At 39.1% G+C, this 19,642-nt stretch overlaps 1 protein-coding gene across 1 annotated transcript in view; it reads right to left on the bottom strand.

The window, feature by feature from the left end:
* Positions 1 to 323: 323 nt before the first annotated feature.
* TINAG (tubulointerstitial nephritis antigen) overlaps positions 324 to 19,642 on the bottom strand; it is a 48,970-nt gene continuing 29,651 nt past the window's right edge. Inside the window, exons 10-11 of the mRNA XM_074864716.1 lie at positions 2,333 to 2,378; positions 324 to 799 (exon numbers count right to left, since the gene is read on the bottom strand). Coding sequence (XP_074720817.1) covers positions 689 to 799; positions 2,333 to 2,378 — 157 coding nt within the window. The 3' untranslated portion in view covers positions 324 to 688. The remainder of the gene's footprint in view (positions 800 to 2,332; positions 2,379 to 19,642) is intronic.

Below are 19,642 nucleotides of genomic sequence, written 5' to 3'. Positions count from 1 at the left end.
AATTGTACATTTTCAATTGTGATTGTGGGAACAGGAATATGCTGTTTCACTGCAAGTAATTTTTTTATTACTCTAAATGCATTGACTTTGTGGGATCTACTAGTAAAAATAAATTTCCTGGAAGAGATAATGATACATAGATTCAAATTATCTAAGTTAAGATAGAAAATAATTATTCTGCAACAGCATCAGAACTCTATTTACATATCTTTGGCATTTTTTATCCAGTATGACCATGAGCTGTCTGAGCCAATTCTGTGTGGAAAAGCACACAATATTTCTAAAGTGGTTTGTGACCAGAGTACATATTGTAAAGACATTAATACTAACAAGGTAACTCCATTTATTTCAGGCACTGTTGAATTAACCATTAGTAATATAACAAAATAGTGGTGAGATGTAGTAACAGAGAAGAGAACTTCCTGATCTGTGAGACACCAAGGTTTACAGTAGTCATAGATACAACCTATTATTAATATAAAGGAGTGTTTGTACCAGGTGAGATCTGAGACTGTGTGATGGCTGCAGTGTGTTCAAGTCAGAAAGCCTTAATGAGCCATAATAGAAAGAAAAGTAACTTACAGAGAAGAAATTTTTATTTTTCTGGAAAGACTCAATATGCAAGAATAGAAAGAATAGATACCTAAAGCAGAGTATGGTACTATACAATTAGGGTAGAAGACTATGGCTATCCCAAAGTAGCTAAAATCAGCTTCTCAATATCACACTCATTTTGTCCACGTAGAATCCTAAAATAACCATTTTCTCCCCAAGATTTTCCCCAGGAATTTGCAGCAATCTAAAAGAAAAAGAGGAAAAAAAATATCTATTTCAGTTTTAAAGTATCATTTAGAAATAATGCACTTCAGCCACAACAACCCCCAGCAGCGCTACAGGCTTGGGGAGGAGTGGCTGGAGAGCTGCCAGTCAGAGAGGGACCTGGGGGTGTTGATTGACAGCCGGCTGAACATGAGCCAGCAGTGTGCCCAGGTGGCCAAGAAGGCCAATGGCATCCTGGCTTGTATCAGAAATAGCATGGACAGCAGGGACAGAGAAGTTGTCTTGCCCCTGTACTTGGCACTGGTGAGGCCGCACCTCGATTACTGTGTCCAGTTTTGGGCCCCTCACTACAAAAAGGACATTGAATTACTCGAGCGTGTCCAGAGAAGGGCAACGAAGCTGGTGAAGTGTCTGGAGCACATGTCGTATGAGGAGCGGCTGAGGGAACTGGGATTGTTTAGTCTGGAGAAGAGGAGGCTGAGGGGAGACCTCATCGCCCTCTACAACTACCTGAAAGGAGGTTGCAGAGAACTGGGGATGAGTCTCTTTAACCAAGTAACAAGCGATAGGACAAGAGGGAATGGCCTCAAGTTGCACCAGGGAAGGTTTAGACTAGATATTAGGAAGCATTTCTTTACAGAACGGGTTGTTAGGCGTTGGAATGGGCTGCCCAGGGCAGTGGTGGAGTCCCCATCCCTGGAGGTGTTTAAGAGTCGGGTTGACATAGCGCTGAGGGATATGGTGTAGTTGGGAACTATCAGTGTTAGGTTAATGGTTGGACTGGATGATCTTCAAGGTCTTTTCCAACCTAGATTATTCTGTGATTCTGTGAAATGTAAGGCATAAAATACAAAATGAATCTTTTGTGTTAGTTTCCTTTTTAAGAAACAGTTTCTCAACTTTGGTGCCTGAGAATCAGAATGAATCTTTTGTGATTTGTAATAATTTGTTCTTCTTTTTTTGATCAAAATTTCAGTTTCAAAACCAGAGTTAATAAAAATGGTATACTATTTCTACAAGTCAGTTTGATAAATTGAAGCAGAAATCATTAGATAATTCAGCTATTGGCTGGAGAAAGTGGTCAATGAAACAACAATGGTCAAAATTCCAATTACAAATAATCTGTTAAAGAGAAACACAAGATACAAAAAAGCTGACTTTTAATAAATTAAGTATAATAATATTGATTGCTTTTACTGAATTTCATTTCCAGGCATCAAAAATAACTGAGTCTTCATGGGAAATTTGAATAACATTTTAGAATTTGAATAAGATTTGAGACAGAAAAGACAGTGTAGGAAAAAACCCAGATATAGGTGGGAGATCAGAAGAAAAGGCTTTGAAATTGAGGTAGATGATGCTATAGTTCAAGGGTCAGCATGACCATGACAAAAGTTGCCAGAAAGGGAATAGAATTATGCAGGAGACTTTAAGGTGAATTTAAAAAATAGATGCAGAGAGAGTGAATTAAATAAAAGAAGTTGGTTTTAGATATTTGTGTTGTAGATAATTTTTCTTCTGTCTCAAAACAGAGTGCTAAGAATTCACTTACCCAGAACTTCTGTTTCTGTCCATTTTTGTCAGCTAATGCTCCCCACCTGTTACAAGAGATTGTACTAGTGAGACCTTTGATGCATATGTTCACATTTTGCAGCTTTAAACAAGCAACCAGAAAAGAAAAGCTTGTCTTAGTTGTCCTAATACCAGTATCAGAACAAAGAATGACTGACAGATGTTTCCACATTTAAATAACAGACTGCTGCTGCTGAAAATTAAGATAAGCATTCTGCTAACCACAAGCCAAATTGCCATCAGGGACTACAAAAATTTAATGCAAGCGTAGTTTTAGTTTGTCATTGCAAAAACCTATTTTCATTGACAGAATCTTTCCTCTGGAGAGCTTGCCAGCTGAACTGAATTGAACTGTGTAGGAGTATTGAAATTAATGTAAACATATTTCTTCAATTCAGCTGAAGATCCCTAGGAACATTTTTGTTAAAGATCTCATCCAACACCTTTACAAAAATAGCTGGTGATTTGGGAGTGAAAATGTTCTCAGCTTTTCTCAGGTCAAATTAAATTGATGACAACCTAATCAACACTTACTGCACAGTGTGTGGGATGACCTGTAAACTTACTTGATGTTTCTTTGACATGTTTGAGGACATGCTAAATGTTATTGCAATATCTGTGAAACCACACAAGAGGTTGTCCCCACGTGCCAGGTGATAAGACTTTCATAATAGTGTGGTTGTAGATGAACTGTACAGTGCTCTGAGTTGTTAAGCCTCACTTTGTACATATACAGGGCAGAAGAAGTTCCAAGGCTGTTGTCTGGATGTAGTTCAATGAGCAAAAGCTGCACTGCACACCTTAGGTAGCTATATATATGGTATGTCTACTGCTTGCTTAAAGAGCTCTGTCTTGTTTTGCATTTATGCAATGAATGGTTGTCTAGTTACTGTTCACAGGTCATGATGCTTGGGTGTCTATAAAAGGGCACAAATAGAGAACCAAAGATGTGAACTTTTATAGGTTTTTCCTCAGCATAAAGTTAATCCTAGAATATACAGAATGCCATTGACAGGGTGTTTATGGGTATATTTCCCACCAATGCCACGTGTTTGAGCTATATTTGCAGTGCTCCATTCTCTTTGAAAGGCAAGCAGCAAAAATATGATGAGAAATCTCTCACTGTGAATGGGGAAATGAGGATTTTTCTGTCATCTTTCTAAAAAATTTGAACACGGTGGCATCAGCTGTCCTTGGTTTACAGTGAACACTAATGTATGTGGAATACTTGCACTTCCAGCCAATGGGAAAAAAGAAGCCAGACAAATTGGTGACTAGCAGAGAGGTGAAGTCTGGATTACAGTTGCAAGCACAAATTGTAGCTATTAACCATTAAATGAAGGGAATCATAAAACCAATGCTGGTCATAATGACCACTGAATGGAAGTGTTTTTTTAAAAAGACCTTATGATGCTTTTTATTTGAATTACCACATGAAAATCCTGTAGCGATTATTAATAATCTTTGCCATTTCTTTGCCAAATATATTTCAGATACAGTCTGTCATAATCATAAATTTTAAAAAAAAAAGATATAATAAGCTACCTGACTTCATTTTAGATTCAGATTTACTTCTTTTCTCATGACCATTTTACTAAAAAAAAATATTTTATCAGCTGCAGTGTAAAAGTCCAATATTTACATCAGTCTTAAAGGCAGAGGAAAATTGCCTCAAATATCTATTTATGTATTCCTGCATTCGGTACTACACATTATCTCTCCCACTTTTTTGAGCAGGATGATGACCAGTTCCTACAGACTCACATTCATGCAATTAAATATTTTTCTAACATTTGTTATTTTTCTAACAAAAAAAAGTCAACTTCTAATTTAATACACTGATAGGAATTTATTGATTCTCAGAAATGTTTCTAAATGGAAGAAGACTTAGAAACAAAATGGAAAAGGATCCTTTTTTAACCTTGACTATAACATATCCATGAATTTAATTTCCTATGTTTTGTTCCATCACAGATACAAACAGAGGTACTTGACATATGCATTTTATCTTACTGTTTAGAAAGAAGAGCTCCTTACTCAGTAACCCATGCCCATGGGCATTCATTAAAATACTTTAAATTAAAATACATTAAATTAAAGTATACAAGAATGCAGTCAGGGGGTCAAAAAAAGTGACTAATCCTCTTTATTCAGGAATTTCTATTCTGTGTCTGGAGCACTGTGCCCAGTTTTGGACTTCCCTACACAGGAAAGACATTAACAGGCTGGAACCAGCAGAAGTCCACTGAGATATTTGGGATCTGAAGCACATGATGTACAAGGAGAGGCTGAGGGTGCTGGCATTGTTCAGTCCTCAGGAGAGGTGGCTCAGGGGAAATCTGTTGTCTTCTGTTTTACAAAGGGTGATTATAGAGAAGATAGAGCAGACTCCTGTGATATATGCACAGCCAATGGTCGGAAGATGACAGTCACAGTTTCAGCAAGGGAAATTGCAATTGTATGTAAGGAAAAGAAATATTTTACAACAAGAGTGTTTAGGCACTACTGAAGTGAGAGGTTGTGGAATATCTGTCCTCAGAGACATACAAAACTCAGACCTGAGAAGTCTCATGACCCTTAACTATGAAGGTGGCTCTGCTTTGAGCTGTGGGGTAGATGACCTTCAGAGATCCCTTCTAATCTATTCAGTGATCTAAGCACCTTGATCTAAGATGGCCCTGCCAGTTTAGGGTGCAGAGAGTTGGACCAAACAACTTCCAGCCTCAGTCTACAGTTCTGTGAATTATTAAATTCTGTATTCAATGTATAGGTTTTGTGTAATAGTTAAATAACTATGTATATTAATAGATTGTGATGGGACAAGTGATTTTGCCATTTTTTTTTAATGACTGCAGTCTAAAGAGCAGATAATAAGGTTTACTGATCAAAACCAGTCTTGGGGTTAGTGCATGACTCTGGAGCAGGACTTAGCAGGAAAGGTGGAAGGGAGTGTCACCTCCACAGGTGCTGACCTCTACTGGCAGCAACTGTGGCATGAGGTCCTAGGCCTGTTCACCAAGCCTTTCCTAAAATTTGGCACAGTTTGTTCAGACTTGTTCCAAAGACTGGCTGAGATTCGCTGATTTTCCTTTCTCCCAGGCTAACGTCCTTCTCACAGTCTGAAAAATCACTCAGCTGTAATGGAAACAGCTGTTGTTGTGAAGCATGCTCTATATGTATTGTTCAATGATGATGCAGTGTTTGTAGCCACATGCCAGTTTGATTTGCCATCTTACCCCTGGGAATGAATGCCAGGCCCATCAAGAGAATTTCTGGGGATTTCTTGGCTGTCATACTAATATACCTTCTAAACAGGAAACAATTATTTTAAAAAACTTGTAAGTGGAAAGGGTTTCTGCAGTAGTAGCTTTAGTAAAGGAAGACATATTTTCTAAAATAGATTTCTTGGTTTTCTAAAATAGATTTCTCAGTACAAGTATTGCATTTGATGTTTGCAATTTCTGGTTTTCCCTTTTCCTGCCTATAAAGTTATACTTCAGTAGTTTGCATGATTTCAGTCTTACTGATGACAAAAATTCATTCTGCATTGTATCCCTCAGTTGTACCTATCAAACATGTTATGGCATCCAAGCACAGCTTCCACTTTAGGTTTAATTTAAGTTTAGATTCCTCAGAGAAAATAGATCTCCAAATGTCCTTTCTGTTGCTAAGCCAGGCATCTGACAGTGATTTTTTTTTTTTTTGAGTTATAAAGAAAGATATGATATAAATGAATAATATTAAACTCGGTTTGAATTTTAACTGCTGTTTTACTTGCTGCTGTAAGTATTAGTCCTTGAAATATGAACAAAGACTGACTGAGAGGAATTTGTTAAAATGATCAGGTAGTATTTAGTAATCTGAAAATAAATTCAGAAGAATGTTAACCTTCTAAAACTCTTAGCCATCCATTAGGCTGAATGGAAACTGGATGTCATCTTATTTCAACAATTCAGAAAATGGTCTTGTTTCAATAAAGTTCATGTCCTGTATGTCTTCCTACAAAGATGAGACTCTGTACAAATATCTTTTCCTGAATCTGAGTAATCTTTGAGATTTGACTTCTTAATTTATTTCATATTTTAAAATAGACATTTGTTGCAAAAGTTTATTCATTAATAAATTAAAAAGGAGCCCTCATGGAAGACACTATGGGAGTAAAAAGTAACCTGCTATATTACTGATAGCAACTGTGGAAAGTGATAGCATTCCAGATCATTTTCCCTGGAGCATAGCATCTCAGAGAAAGTGTTGATTGGTCTGTCAAAACCTTCAAAACCAAAATTAAAAAAATTTAGTAACTAGAAGTATAATCCTGAAGGAACAAAATAAGCCATTGGGGTTTAAAAGCAAACCCCGTACCACCCACTTCTGTCCCAGAAAAGTGAAAGATCTGTACAGATTATGAAAGTCACCAGTAGTGCAAGGATATTATTAATCAATGCAAATTTTTGTTTTCGGTATACTGTGGAAAAATAGAATACATAATAGTTCTGTTGCAATATTTTCCAAAATGTAGTTAATACAGTGTACTAATGTTTTACTGGTCTCTTCTGAGATTAACTAGTACATTGGCATTATTATCCTTAATGTAAATGTTAACATCAGAACTGAAATCAGAATTTGTCTTTTTCCTGACAGTAAAAGACTGTGGTATTTAGTTCAAGATTAAGATATCTAAATGTGTCCCACAGTAGAAAACAGAGCATATTGGGATCCATTCACGTGCTTAATTGCAGGTGTCAAGGGCTATTTGAGACGCCTTAGAGTACCTGAGACATCCACACGTTTCTGGCAGGCATGACAGAGGACCTATGAGACATCCCCATCCTTTTGGAGACACAGCCAGATGGGAAGCTCTTCCCACTTCTGATAGCACCAAATATTTGTGTGAGGGCAACTAATGGATTCATGAGCAGTTGTAGCTGAGTTGCCCTCCAGTCTCCACTGAGATTGTTGACTATATCATCATCTCTGTGATGAGAGTTTGGATATCTAGCACATCATACCTGCCTGAATCTCAGATTGAATCCTGACATAATTAATTGTCTACTGAAGCATGAGATCAGCAAAGGAGAAGAATGGAAATTATTAGGAAATATACAGTGAATAAAGTGTTGGAATGGGAATCAGCAGACAGTAGAATGTATCAACTTCCAGAACTACACAACTGTAACACAGGATTTCAGAATAAATAATGATGAAAATTAAGACATTGCAGACTGAAGGACTTGGATTCTGTCCATCTTAAATTATCAGGCATAAAATCAAAGAATTGAAAGAAGAGGGTAAAAGTATCACGATAAACAACATGGAAATTGCAGTTCTGATATATATCAGTTTTTCACAATATAGCACAAAATCATAGATGCTACAGTTGGGTTGAAAAAAATTAAAGCAGGAATCTATTGTCTTAAAAAGGTTGTTAAGCTGATCTGGGATGCATTTTATCTTCCCCCGTGGCTTGGAGCAAGAGCTGGTTTAGGGACCAACAGATTGGAAGGGAAAATGACACCTTGGTTAATTTTTCCTGTAAACCAGCTGTGCCTTGGAGTCTTAAATGTGGAACAGAACGCCTTTGTGCTGGGCATTGTAAGTGAAAATTATTTAGTAGAAGACCAAATCCTGCTGCCATTATCTGCTTTCAGAAAGTAATCTTTAACGAAAAGAAATGGGAATCTATTCATGAATCTGAGAAGTATCAATATTTTGACTGTAACTTAAAATCAATGGAAATTAATAAATGATTGTCACTACATAAAAAATATGACACTTTCAGAGTTGTTAGCTGATATAATTTCTTTAATACAGTCATTATTGTATCTCCTCCTACAGTTCTTTTTCTTTCTCTGATGGTTCTTGTTCCTGAGATCCTGTAGTTCATGTAGCCAATGTTGTCATTAACCAGTTTTCCTAAAGTAGATCTATCAAAACAACATGTTCCTAACTAATGACATCCTGACCTTGTTGAAGGTAATCAGAGATTTTCCATGTCTCCAGGGAAGTCAAGGCCTTGAAAGCTAATACATGTGATATAAACATAGAGTCTGCTTTAGGTATGTTAACAATATTAGAAAGAAAACCTAAGAAGCTGGGATTAAAAGTAGGCAAGATCATGCATGTTTTGAGTAAAGAATTATACAGTGTATGACTGGAGTGCTACACTAAATCTGATAAGTCACTGCTGGGAATAAAAAGAGCAACAGTAACAGGTATTTGTGTGAAAAATTTAGAAAATAGTAAGTAAAAATATATAGACATTAACAACCTGGATATGTGTAGGGCTCAAATGTCAAGCAGAAAGATAAAATTAAGTGTCATATATTAGTCTATAGATAGAATAGGGATAAGAAGTCCAAGAAAGAAAACATCAAGAAAAAATATCCCAGCAATGAAGTAATTTAACTCCCAGTGGAATTAGTTCCTATGTGGAAATGACAGGGACTTAAAAGTGAGTTGACACATACTTGGACAACATCTGTTAGAGAACAATATAACATTTTCTGGAAGATGACCAAAATAATCTAATAACACTTTTCTGTCTCTCGCTTTTGTGATTATTCCAGCTTGATATTTACTTCAAATGAATGACATTTCAAAAGAAAACAGATGCTGGACCTCATTACTCATAGAAACAAGGAATCTATTAAGGTTATTTTTACAAAGCTTTAGACCACTAATGTCGCCACCTTTGGTATTTTTAGGAAAAGCTTTCAACCTTACCCCCTCCAAAATTTCCATTTTTATTACAAAGAAAAAGAAGATATTTTAAGGAACCATTAAGGAGAAGGTCTGCCTATCAGTTACCAAAATTTACTTTAAAAAGGGAGTTTCCTTCTGTTTGACAGAAATATTCTGTAAGAAACACACCACTTAGCTTTTCCAAAAGCAGCCACCATGATCTTCAATCAAAAATAACCTTGAATAAAAAGACGCAATTTCACCAAACTGCATTCAGTCTCCTCCGGGAGAAAAAGTAAACAAGGTATTTCAAGGGAAACCAGTTCCAACTGACTCTGTAAAGAGATCTCTGGTGCTCTTCAGATAAAAGAAGGAGTATTTGTGTGCTTCCATAAAGGATTTTCATAAATTTGTGTCTAATTTTATATAATAGAGGCACCTTAGTTGTTCTTTTCAGTAATAAACTTCCCTTGATGTTAACTCTGTAGGAGTAGGCCCTTGAATGCACAACACTGTCTGACAGTTAAAAAACTAGAATATGGAGACTGTTTCAGTATTCTTTCACAGAATGGAAATTTATTTTTTTGAACATTTCCTAGTTTCTTTTTCAAGAAACTGTATCACTACAATGAAGGTGGACTTCACAAAAGAAGTATAAAGAAAATTTTCAGAAAAAAATATAGTAGTTGATAATTAAATATCATTGAATAAAACAGTAAAAAAGCTAGAAATACAACCTAACACAACAAAAAGGGTTATTAGCAGTGGCTTCAAAACTGAGACATTTTGTAGGAGAACAGAAACTGGATTGTAGCGTGTTTACATTCAGCTTTGTAGGTAAAAGTAGGTTAACAACAAATACAGCAAAGACATCTGAACAGTTTGTTAATATACAAACTGACTTTTTAAGACTGAAGATGTCAACTAAAAAGAAATAAGGCTTTAAGAGTAAAGAAAGACACGTCTCAGATCTCAAGATATTAATCCCTGCAGATCTGTTGATGTTAGTGGAAGTCAGTGCTTTGTGTTAACCGAGGAGTTAAACTGTTTACTGAACACCAGTGCTCTAGGAATCAGCATTCCAGATCATCTTTCTAACTACTGCCATTCAAAAATTTATATGTAGAACAGACTCTTCTCACATGCTAACACTCCCCATCTATCAATCAAAAATACACAAACAGCAAAATACAATTTTAAGTAATTTGTGCAGTTCTTTTTTTTTCAACCACTTCAACTCACAGTTGCAGTTTTCAAGTTATACAGTTTGTAGGTTGAATGTTGGATTCACTGACATCCCTGGCAAAACTCTCAGATTTACAGTAATAAAGCTAACATTTGTCTCTGGTTTGTTTGTTTGTTTGCTTGCAATGGCACCTCCCTGCCTTTCTATAGTGGGGATGCATTGAAGATAGGATGTGTCACATCCTGTCTTCACAGACAGAAGCAATGAATTTGTTAAAAACCAGCATACATTGAGGATGTCTAAAGGAAACCTGTATTCTGTTTTTAAAGTTATGGTCTTTACTCTTCATCAGTTTTTTCCTAATTTTCTTGTTTTTTGAATTTTCATTTCTGTTAATTTCTGCATTCACAATGACCTTTGGGTCAAATAAAACAACTAGAAAATCTTATATAATGCAGTTTATATGACTCAGCTTTGAACCATTCCCACACATCCTATCACTGGATAACAGGCAGAAGAGCACTGCACCTCCTCAGGAAGCTGTAGACAAGGAGGTTGCCCCTCAGGCTCCTTTTCTCCAAACCAGACAAGCCCAAAGTTCCTAGCTGCTCCTCACAGGACATGCCTTCCAGCACTTTCACCAGCTTTGTTGCCCCCCTGTGGATGCATTTAAGGACCTTCTCATCCTTCTTAAATTGTGGGGCCCAGCACTGCACACAGTAGTCAGGGTGAAGCTGCACCCGTGTTGAATACAGTGGGATAATCACCTCTTTTGACCATCTGGTTATACCGTGATGCACCCCAGGTTTGCCCTCTTACATGCCAGGGCACATAAACCATGGCGTTTCCACGGTTATATATTTAATGAGATATTTGTGACCCTTTCCATCTCTGAAAAAAAAAAATGCTTGTGATCAAAAAAGACTTGGTAAAGTCTAGATCAACCAATTCAACTTTCGGAAGCTATAACATTTGGATTAGGAAAAGAACAACTCTCTAGTATCCAGAGAGAGGGATACCTCCTGAAGATAATACATCCCACCTGAGTGCTGACCACAGTCAGTGCTAACAAACAGAACTCATTTGTCTCTCTAATACTGTGTTTTCTACGTAGGCATCGCAAATTTACTATCACCACACTGGCTAAACAAACAATTAAATCTCTTGGGCAAAAATACTGTCTTTCCATATATACACACAGCAACAGGATATCAAGATTACTCGGTTTCTCTCACCTTGACCTGGTTTATTTTAATACCAAATTCTGCTTTTGTAAAAGGCTCACAGTACCTCTTCTCAGACAAAAAGGAAGTGGGACAGAAATATATGTGGTCTGAAACTTTTCATCTCACTTTCTTCCCTGGACTTGGTTGTATAACTGTCATAATGCTACCAGACAAAAAAGGTGTAATTGTTGCAGGTTATGTCCTATTCTTAGTGCTGTAACACAAAATCCTAGTACCTTTCAAAGTCTAGGAGTTTCATCTACTCAATTAGGCAAAAGTTTAGTTCTTAATTTTTTATTAATAATAAAGCTTAAGGTCACTGACTAGTGTTCTCCAAGATACAAAACATCTTAGAAAAGGGTTGCTGGAATTTGAAACTATGGTTTTGCCTGGTCTTTCCAACATGAGAGATGAGTCAAATTATCAGTGAGTCAATAGTTAAATCATTCCCACAAATCTACCATAATGAATTATATGGGAGACAATCTTATGGATTTAACAGCATGAGTCATCAGACACTGTGTAACTTTTCACCATGATCTTCTAATGTATTTCTTTTTGCTGTAAAATATTTTTGGGCACTGCTGTTTGATTTTAAACTATAATATCTGATGTTGATTGTCTGACAATAAAGAAATAGATTTCTTTGCCCCATGAAAGAAAAAGGGAACTCAACCCAAGATTTCTTCAGTCAGGAAGAAAATAGCTTGGGTCATGACTTTTGGTGGTTTAAGATGTTACTTGTTTATTGTTATTCTGAGTCTAAGCTCACGTGAGGACAAGTGAAGAGGAAAATTAAAAGAAAACAGTGTCTTCAAAGCCAAAACCTGAGATATCACTAACAGTAGTCACTGGTATCATTATTAAGCCTTTGGACTTTTCACAAGTGAGTCATTTAATTGTGTATTAAATCTTAGAGTGCTGTTGCTTTGTCTGGTTATCCCCTCAACACTAAAACACAAGTTTTTGCCTCCCATCTCAATTTTACCTGCATTAGTATGGCTTTTTGTGTTAAGAAGCATTCAACCAAAGTTTTTCAGAACATAGATATTTCAATGTCATTTAATTGCACTATTGAATTTAAAGCTGCCAGTGAGTCATTGATAAAAATAGAAGGGAAATGTGTTTCCAGTTAATGTACATGTCTCAACATTCTCTTATGAATGCCCTTTGTCATTCTGAGCACCTTCCAAAACTCTGAAAATCCATCTTGTTCATTAATTTAATAAAATTATTCTTGTCCCTTTCAAGACTTAACGTGACAGTCCACAGATTTGATTGTAGAGAAAGACTTGGGCTTTTGGAGCCTTTCTGAATTTTTCAGTGTCAGTGGATCAGCAGATACAGCTTTTTGAGTGAAGGTACAGATCAGATATTGTAGCTTGTCACTGATACTGAAGTGATGCAGAGGAAAGAGTCTGAGAGATTTGTCTGAACAAGTTGCAAACATTAATGAGGGATACTTTACTTCACTATGCCTAACTTTGAAAGGGATATATTTAAACTAGAACCATAGATATTTAAGCCAATGTACTTCCTCTGTGATGAAGAGACTTTGGCATCTTTACACCATCAACAAATCTGCCTCATATTTTCTTTCCCTATGGACACTACATTTCTCTTCTGTCATATTTTCCTAGATGGAACTAAGAAAGCCAGAGTAGAAGGAAAGATAAACCGATTTTACAGAGAATCTGCTATAGAATATAGTTGACAGGTTTGTTCAGCATCTCTAGCTTAAATGTATAGATCTGAGAGATAAATCTGCTACCAAGTTCATCTTTGATGTGAATTCAGTCTACTTTCATTATTAAGAGATTTTAAGATAAATATGACAGTTTCACATGTCATTTTACACTCATTGGTCTTCTTAACAGAATGCAGCTGAAAAAGTGACAAAGTGAAAATTACCAAACTTTGACCAAACCTTAGTCTCACTTACCATTTGCAGTTTCATTGTGCCTCTTATCTTGTTTTTATTCTGATGTCATTATGAGTTTTAACTGTATGTGTACATACACATAGATCCATGTGTGTGTGTGCATACATATACACAAATATATATATAGAATCATAGAAACATTTAGGTTGGAAAAGACCTTTAAGATCATCGAGTCCAGCCATTAGCCTAGCACTGCCACGTCCACCACTTGTAACCATGTCCCTAAGCACCACATCTACACATCTTTTAAATACCTCCAGGGATGGTGACTCAACCACTTCCCTGGGCAGCCTGTTTCAATGTTTGACAACCGTTTTGGTGAAGAGATTTTTCCTAATATCCAATCTAAACTTCTCCTGGAGCCATTACCTCTTGCCCTAGCACTTGTTACTTGGGAGAAGAGACCAACACTCACCTCTCTACAATCTCCTTTCAGGTGGTTGTAGAGAGCAATAAAGTCTCCCTTCAGGCTCTTTTTCTCCAGGCTAAACAACCCAGACACTCCTCATAAGACTTGTGCTCTAGACCCTTCATCAGCTTTGTTGTCTTTCTCTGGACATGCTCCAGCACCTCAATATCTTTCTTGTAGTGAGGGGCCCAAAACTGAACACAGTATTCGACGTGTGGCCTCACTAGTGCTGAGAACAGGGTGACAATCACTTCCCTAGTCCTGCTGGCCACAATATTTCTGATACAAGCCAGGATGCTATTGGTCTTGGCCACCTGGGCACACTGATGGCTTGTATTCAGGTGGCTATCAACCAACACCCCCAGGTCTTTTTCCACTGCACAGCTTTCCAGCCACTCTTCCCCAAGCCTGCAGCGTTGAATAGGGTTGTTGTAACCCAAGTGCAGGACCCAGCATTGAGCCTAGTTGAACCTCATAAAATTGTCCTTGGGCCACTGATCCAGCCTGTCCAGATCCCTCTGTAGAGCCTTCCTACCCTCAAGCAGATCAACACTCCCACCCAACTTGGTGTCATCTGCAAACTTACTGAGGGTGGACTCAATCCCCTCGAACAGATCATTGATAAAGATATTAAACAGAACTGACCCCAATACTGAGCCCTGGGGAACACCACTTCTCACTGGCTGCGAACTGGATTTAACTCCATTCACCATAACACTTTGGGCTCTGCCATCCAGCCAGTTTTTAACCCAGTGAAGAGTACACCTGTCCAAGCTGTGAGCAGCCAGTTCCTCCAGAAGGATTCTGTGGGTAACAGTGTCAAAGGCTTTACTAAAGTTGAGGTAGACAACATTCACAGCCTTTCCCTCATCCACTAAACAGGTCACCTTGTCATAGAAGGAGATCAGGTTTGTCAAGCAGGATCGGCCTTTCATAAACCCATGATGACTGGGCCTGATCACCTGGTTGTCCTGTACATGCCATGTGATGGCACTCAAGATGATCTGCTCCATAATCTTCCCTGGCACCAAGGTCAGACTGACAGTCCTGTAGTTCCCTGGATCCTCCTTCCAGTCCTTCCTGTAGATGGGCATCACATTTGCTAACTTCCAATCAACTGGGATCTCCCCAGTTAGCCAGAACTGCTGATAAATGATTAAAATTGTCTTGGTGAGCACTTTTGCCAGCTCCCTTGGTACCCTTGGGTGGACCCCATCCGACCCATAGACATGTGTGGGTCTAATTTTTGTAGCAGGTCATTAACCATTTCCTCTTGGATTACGGGGGCTTCATTCTGCTCCCCATCCCTGTTTTCCAGATCAGGGGGCTGGGTACCCAGAGAACAACTGATCTTACTATTAAAGACTGAGGCAAAGAGGCATTAAGTACCTCAACATTTTCCTCAGCCTTTGTCGCTATGTTTCCCCCTGCATCCAATAAAGGATGGAGATTCTCCTTAGCCCTCTTTTTGTGGTTAATGTATTTATGAAAACATTTTTACAGCAGTAGCCAGATTAAGTTCTAGTTGGGCTTTGACTCTTCTAATTATCTCCCTGCATAAACTCACAACATTCTTGTAGTCCACCTGAGTTACCTTCCCCTTCTTCCAAAGGTCAGAAACTTTCATTTTTTTCCCTGAGTTCCAGCCAAAGCTCTCTGTTCAGCCAGGCTGGTCTTCCCCACTGGTTTGTCCATCAGCACAAGGCGATGGTCTACTCCTGTGCCTTTAAGATTTCCTTCTTGAAAAATGTCCAGCCTTCCTGGACTCCTTTGCCCTTCAGAACTGCCTCCCAAGTGACTCTGTCGGCCAGTCTCCTAAATGATCCAAAGTCTGCCCTCCGGAAGACCAAGGTAACAGTTCTGCTAAACCCCCTCCTTACTTCTCTGAGAATCAAAAACTCTATCTATGCCCAAGATGGCCTCCAAGCATCACATCACCCACAAGTACTTCTCTGTTCACAACAAACAGGTCCAGCAGGGCGCCTTCCCTAGTTGGCTCACTCACCAGCTGTGCTAGGAAGTTATCTTCTACATACTCCAGGAACCTCATAGACTGTTTCTTCTCTGCTGTATTTTATTTCCAGCAGACATCTGGTAAGTTGAAGTCCCCCATGAGACAAGGGGTAGCTATTGTGAGACTTCTCCCAGATGATTATAGAATATTTCATCTGCCTCTTCATCCTTGTTGGGCAGTCTGTAACAGACTCCCACCATGATATCTGCCATGATATCTGCCTTGTTGGCCTTCCCCCTAATTCTTACTCACTCAACCCTATCATCACCATCATTAAGCTCTAGACAACTAAAACACTCCCTAACATACAGGACCACCCCACCAACTCTCCTTTGTTGCCTATCTGTTCTGAAGAGTTTATAGCCATCCACTGCAGCACTCCAGTTGCACAAGTCATCCCACCATATTTTCATGATGGCAACTACATCATAGTTTTCCTGTTGCACAATGGCTTCCAGCTCCTTCTGTTTGTTGCCCATGCTGTGTGCACTGGTGTAGAGGCACTTCAGTCAGGCTACTGATCCTGCCACCTTTCTGGGGGGAGAAGCACTAATTACTATGTGACCATTCCCAGGTGTTTCTGTGTTTTCTAATGCATCAATGACCCCTACGTCTTTGCTGCTGCATGGATCCCCATCCCCTACCTCCACTGAGACAGCAGACCAAAGGATCTTGCTAGCACACCATCCCTCAAACACTGGTGTGCTGCCACCAGGCTTTTCTCTGATTTTATCCCTTTCCCCCTTCAAATCTAGTTTAAAGCTCTTTCAGTGAGCCCTGCTAACTCCTGCTCAAACATCATTTTTCCTCTTTGAGTCAGGTGTACCTCGTCTTTTGCCAGCAGGCCTGGTGTTGTGTAAACCGACCCATGATCTAAAAACCCAAAATTCTGCCAGTGACACCAGGCTCGGAGCCAGGTATTGATCTGATCGGTCTTCCTGTTTCTTCTCTCATCATTACCTGCAACTGGAAGGATAGAGGAGAATACTATTTGTGCTCCTGATCCCTTAACCAGTTGTCCCAAGACCCTGAAGTGTCTCTGGATTGCCCTTGGACTTGTTGCAACTTCATTGCTGCTTACTTGAAAAATCAGTAAAGGGTAATAATCTGAGGGCAGTACCAGGGTAGAAAGCTTTCTCTTCATATCTTTAACCTGGGCCCCAGGGAGGCAGCAGACTTCCCTAAGAAGTGGGTCTGGTCTGCATATTGGGCCTTTTATTCCCTTCAGAAAGGAGACTCCTATGACAATGACCTGTCTTTTTTTCTTTATGGAAGCAGTTTTGATGCAGGATGTAAGCCGACTTAACCTCGGTGACACCTCCAAGCTAGAGGAATCATCATTCCCATTATTGTTTGGTTCCACTTACAGAGCCTCATATCTATTATGCAAGGGCACCTGGGAAGGTGGGGTACTCACAGAGGAGATGCGCTTGCTGTGCTGGGCAGGAACTTGTCACCATTGCCCCCTGTCCCTTAACGCACTGTGTTCAGCCAGATGGGGAGAGGATAGGGAATGCATTGTATCATGTGTCCCATCTGCCTGTTGGGCCTTTCCCAAGGAAGAAGGTAGGGTGTGATTCCAGCAGTCTCCCTCTCTCTTGCACTCCCTGATAATCCTCAACCTACACCTCCACCCGGAGCTCTGTCACCGAGTGGAGGAGTTCCTCTACATGGGTGCAGCTCCCACAGCTGTGCTCACTGCTGCCATCCTGTACTGGCATAAGAATAGGGCCCACGCCATAGCATGTTCCCACCGGAGCTGTGTCCACTGTAGTGGGTGCAGAGCTTAGAGAGGCCATGGCTGTCTGCCAGGTGGATACCATTGCTCCCTGGTCAAGTTGGCAGGGCTTCAGCGCCCTTCCAGCACACCCTTCCTGTGTGAACTGACAAGCAAACCACTGCACCATGCCCCTGCTGACATGCCACGCCCTGTTTGCCTGCCATGCTGGCAGTGCTCCTGGTCACTGGCGGTCCCTAAAGACTTCTGTTATACATGGAGGGGGCTTGGCCGCTGTTGTTCCTGGCCCTGTTCAGGTCCCGTCAGCCACTGTGGCTGAGCTGCAGGCTCTTGGCAGCTCTCTTGGCTCCCCCTGGGGCTCCCCCATTCAGGAAACTCCCCTGTGCACTGTGCTGGAGTGCTCCACTGTAGGCTGTGCTGGCACCAGAGCTGCACACCTCAGCGACTGAGTCAAGACATTCTGAAGATACTACCTTACTATAAATACCAGTCAGACAGTCATTTTGTGTTTAAGCTACTTCATGATGCCTTTACAAGTGGATTCCTCTAGTCTCACCTAGACCTTTTAATGTTAGCTATGTAAGTCTGATGTTACTCCACAGGTTCTTTTATAGTCCACGAAGAGAAATAGCATCCAACAAAGCAATTCAACTCACCTTAAGATAGATACCTAGGATAGAGCAGATGGAAGATAAAGGGAACCATGGCTGCCTAACAGAGACATAGGAATCTAACTTTTACATATCAAAACTCAGCTGTTATCAATCCCAGTCTTTTTCTGCTTACCTCCCCATCTCTGGAATACAGACACAGAAGCTGCTTGAGAGATCCTATTCTCTCTAAATGTCAGTGGGGTCAGTCCATCCTGCCTTCAGATTGATGAAAGCCCTATTTTACTGTCCATTGTGATCAAACCCAAATGGTCTGCTACCCACAACACCCTCTGCCTGACTGTTCCACATTTTCCTCTCCTGCTTCCATGCAGTTCTGTGTTTTCCCATTCTCTCCCTGAGCCTGAGGTCACACCTCACTGGAGATAGACTTATAGTCCTATCAGAGCTGATTTTATAAATAATAAGACTTCATATGATAGAAAATAACTAGTAATTTCAAGGGAAGCCAGTCAATACACTTACAATCCTTATGATCCAATGATCAATTAGGCAGTTTATATGTGCATTTCTGGTTTTGTACAAATAGCTCTTGCAAGCTTCACAAAAATTTATTTCCATTTTATGACTCCACCACCTTATATGCTGTACAATTCATGGGCAGTTTAAGACTTTCTCAAAAATGTTTCTGAGAGATTACAAATATCAATTCAATATGGTCATTCATTATTATGGCTGTCTTTTACAAATATTGAATCTCTTTTACAGAAGGGGTTATAAATAAAAATCAGATTACAATAAACATCAACCCACACAAAACTACATTTTTTTACCCTGTGTGTCAGCATATGTCTGCTCCTTTTTCTCTCTCCAGTAACCATCTCAGCTAAGCAGAATGCAAATAATCATCAATATTTTTATTTCAAATTTAATGAGATCCTCATGAGTTTTTTATTTAGGTCAAGAAGTTTGCATTATCCTTTGCTCAGAAAAAACCCACCCAAGCTATATGGGCCACATATTTTTCATTCAAATTAATTCAAGCTAATGAATGATATGAAAAAAGTGATAGCTTAATCCTGAAGACATTAAAATACAAAAGAGTGTTTTAGACTTTATGGTGCAGAATCCCATTTTATGACTGCATTTATCATTGCTAGAAACTCAAGTACACCTAGCCTTGGGCTCAAACAGCCTCCAAGTTGTCAAACTTGAATTCTATTTTTACAGTTAAATACCTCTGAAAATATTTTTATTTGGCATAATCTTGGAGGTCAGAACACTTACGCATTAGACAATGAAAGGATGAGTAATTCTTATATTATTGGATCCATTGATATTTCAGCAATGTTCAATGAAAGTAAGTTAGAAAATGCATTTCCCACATATTAAACACTGAATCAGGCTGAGGTTTCTTAAATATCATTGCCTTCAGTTTTCTTTTTTGTCCTTCACTTCTCATGTCCTTCTTCAGTATATCAGA

Source organism: Strix uralensis, chromosome 3, assembly GCF_047716275.1.
Source record: "Strix uralensis isolate ZFMK-TIS-50842 chromosome 3, bStrUra1, whole genome shotgun sequence".
Classification (NCBI taxonomy): domain Eukaryota; kingdom Metazoa; phylum Chordata; class Aves; order Strigiformes; family Strigidae; genus Strix; species Strix uralensis.
This window is presented reverse-complemented; position numbering and strand designations above follow the sequence as displayed.